Raw genomic sequence first — 3,271 nt, forward strand, 5'->3', positions numbered from 1 at the left:
CTCCTTTTCTCTGCCCACGCGACAAAGTATGAACCGGTCGGTCGAAAGATTAAAAAAAAAGTCCCCTCGACTTTCGCCGACCACCGTCGAGTCTAAGAACGGGAAAGAGAGATAGCAGTAGGTCTTTATCGAGAATCGGAAAAATTATGAAAGGACGAGAGCGATTTACAGATCAAACGCCAGTGGTGAAAACGACTCGAGAAAAGCCTCAATAAATAGGAGACCGACACTAGAAAGTAGGATGTTGATAAGCCACTTCACTTGTACCAATTGAATAATTCAATATTGATAGAAGCATTCATTTGTTTTACATTATATGCTATTCCATGAAACATGAGAGAACGTGTAATCAAACATTGCGAAAACAGTCACCGACACTCATCAAAAAGAAGGTCCGAGTAGTGCTTTTACTGATATACTGATAACTTTTACTATTAACTCACACACTTTTTAAATAAAAATATAAAATATTAATACTAAAGATTGCTTTAAAAGAATAGTTTCGAGAAAATAGAAAATTTAATTATGACATCGAAATCACGTAAAACGGATTTTTTAACATTAAATGATGATATCAATTATACTTTGCGATACTTTAAATAATAAAAAAATTATTTGCAAATTATTTAGCACCGGAGACAGTGGAGAATAAAGTAATTTAAAATGATTATCCAGTCTCGAGAAAATTGAAATTATAATTTAGGTAACATTCTTCTGCTTTTTTGTTGTAAATTCAATTATTTCAGAGAAATGTATTTAAATGTAATGATTTTGGTATAAGAATGCCAGTTTAAGGTGAAACGCGACAGCACAACTCAAAGTTGTCGAAAATTGTAAATATTCTTAGAAATCTAATAATTTTTTTGTAAAAATTATTATTTCCGACAAAAAATACTAACATAATCGGAAATTGTTCAAGCTTATAAATTTTATTATTTTAAACAAAAGAATTTAATTGGATTTAAATCTAACGATTTCTATATAAAAATACAAACTTGAAGTGAAATGCTACCACATAAGCAGTTGATAAAAATTGTAAACATTCTTTGAAATTAAAAAATAATTGTATCCTTCAAAATACATAAATAATTTACGAAAAAACATTAACATAACAGAAACAGAAATACAATGAGCAAATTCCCGAATATTTCATTTGTCCGCAAATGCCTATTAGCGAGAAATATTCAGAAAGTGATAAAACTAGAACGAAATCTGTATACTACTAGTAATAATCCGAATTCAGAGCATTCTAGAAGTTAGTAAATTCTTGAAATTCACTACAAATTATAATTTTTTTTTTACATTCTGAACTTTTCTACTGTTGTCAAGCTTTTTCGTGTTCAAAAATCGCAAATCTTGTTCGAACTATATCACGATTTTTATTAAAAAATGTCAATTTCAGTTTTTTTTTAAAACTGACAAAACCAAAAAACGCAATTGAATCTTTGAAATATAATAATTATTGCTTTAAAGAATGTCCTAAAAATGTTGAAAATTGCGAATCTTGATGATTTAGGTTCAAGAGTGCCAATTTCTAAACAATCAACACAAGCCAAATTTTTTAAAATTAGCCCTCCTCGAAACTTTACCGCTTTATATTAAAATTTAATTTAGATAATTTGTATGTTTGAAATAGACCATGACTATTTGTGACTGAATTTTCAAAATTTTAAACTTGACACAAAACAACATCAAGCAATGAAAAGTCACTCAGGGTGTCAACAACAATGACTGTGCGAAGACGCGACAATTGGAATAAATAATGAGAAGTAGATTAGTTGTTGTAAACATGCAAAATGAATACAAGAAATTCCCTACATCACTGGAGCACTTCATATTTTGGGATAATTGGTCCAATTAAATTTTCGCACAAAAAAATCTCATCCCCTTCTGCAAGTCTCAGAGTTTCAAACGAAACTTGTTGAAACTTGCCAAACACTTACCGCAAAAATCTGTCTCGAACCGGCCAGAAGTGCATCAAAGATTTAATTCTTAAATATTAAAATTCTTTAATTTTTTTTAGTAGTAGTGAAAATTGCCATTTCCTGCTTCTCAATCGTCTTTCCAAAAAATCCCAAAATTCTCCCCTCTATTGATCAACTTGTCACTGGCAATAAAATTGCGCGATCGAAACGCCGGCCGGCGACTCCGCCAACCACCCAACCGCCGAATTCTCGAACCCACCACCATTTTCTTTAATTCGCGGAAGAAGACACTGATCAAGAAGGAGAGGCAAGGCATGCAGGCAGGACGGAAGAAAGGAAGGAAGGAAAGATTGCGAATAATAGAAAAGATTGTACAAACCTTGTGTGAAGTCTCGAAGTAATCCAAATTCAGAAATCACAGATGCACTTTGCACTCTGCGCATAATCGTCGAAAAACAGATTGAAACAACTCGCTCGACTACTCGACTTCCGTGAAAACGAGGAAGAAGAAGAAGAAGAAGAAGAAAGCGAAGATTTAGCGGAAAATGTCGCGTAACCGGCGCGCCTTGTTCCTTGGCGCGAGTTGGCGAAATGAGAGAAAGAGGAAGAAAAAGAAGAAAGAATAAAACACCGGTGGCGGTGTTTCAGTCGCGAAAAACAACTGTCTTCGAGAACGAGCAGTTTTTGAGCCGATGTAAACTTTTCCTGTTGGGTATAACACACGAACAAATACGACTGGAGTGCAAATTCACGAGACTGTAGCTGTTCATTCTCAGCGAGGAGAGAGACGGACAAGGTTGCTTTAGGCCCGATTAGAGGCGACTGAGCGGCTTCCAATTCCATTCCATCTTCCAAGTTCAGTTCGAGAGGCAGAGCCAGCCAGCCAGCCAGGCAGGCTGGCGGTACCCCCACTCTGCGGCCCCGGCGCCAGTGCCGTCTCTCCTCTACACTTCTTCTGCACTCTACAGTCTACAGTCTTACCTTCCTTCCAGCTACCTTACTCTTACAGTGCTTACACTGCTTACACCTATTTCCCAATATTTCACAATATTTCCCAAACGGATTAATCGGGGCACTCAAAGCATCAACTCTAGCCTGTAAATTAGTTTGCTCTGTACTTTTGACAATTAGACTGCACCTATGTTATCACGCCCAATAACCACTGTGCGTGCGTGTCTCTCATATTTGCCTGCTTTTTTCTCTCACCTTGCCAAAGCTTCATTCAACGTCATCTAAAATGAATAATAATAATAATAATAATAATCACATTTTTAAGGTTTAGGTTTTGTCATTTTTATTTACATGGAAGAAAAAGCCAGCGTCACTGAATTCAGAAAATATTTTAT

The 3,271-nt window shown here is 35.2% G+C and overlaps 1 protein-coding gene across 1 annotated transcript in view; it reads right to left on the bottom strand.

Annotated features, from left to right (window-relative positions):
• LOC117169695 (transcriptional regulator Myc-B-like) overlaps positions 1 to 2,760 on the bottom strand; it is a 33,906-nt gene extending 31,146 nt beyond the window's left edge. The window contains exon 1 of the mRNA XM_033356182.1: positions 2,305 to 2,760. Coding sequence (XP_033212073.1) covers positions 2,305 to 2,368 — 64 coding nt within the window. The 5' untranslated portion in view covers positions 2,369 to 2,760. The remainder of the gene's footprint in view (positions 1 to 2,304) is intronic.
• Positions 2,761 to 3,271: the final 511 nt, after the last annotated feature.

The sequence above is a fragment of the Belonocnema kinseyi genome, chromosome 3 (assembly GCF_010883055.1).
Source record: "Belonocnema kinseyi isolate 2016_QV_RU_SX_M_011 chromosome 3, B_treatae_v1, whole genome shotgun sequence".
Classification (NCBI taxonomy): Eukaryota; Metazoa; Arthropoda; class Insecta; order Hymenoptera; family Cynipidae; genus Belonocnema; species Belonocnema kinseyi.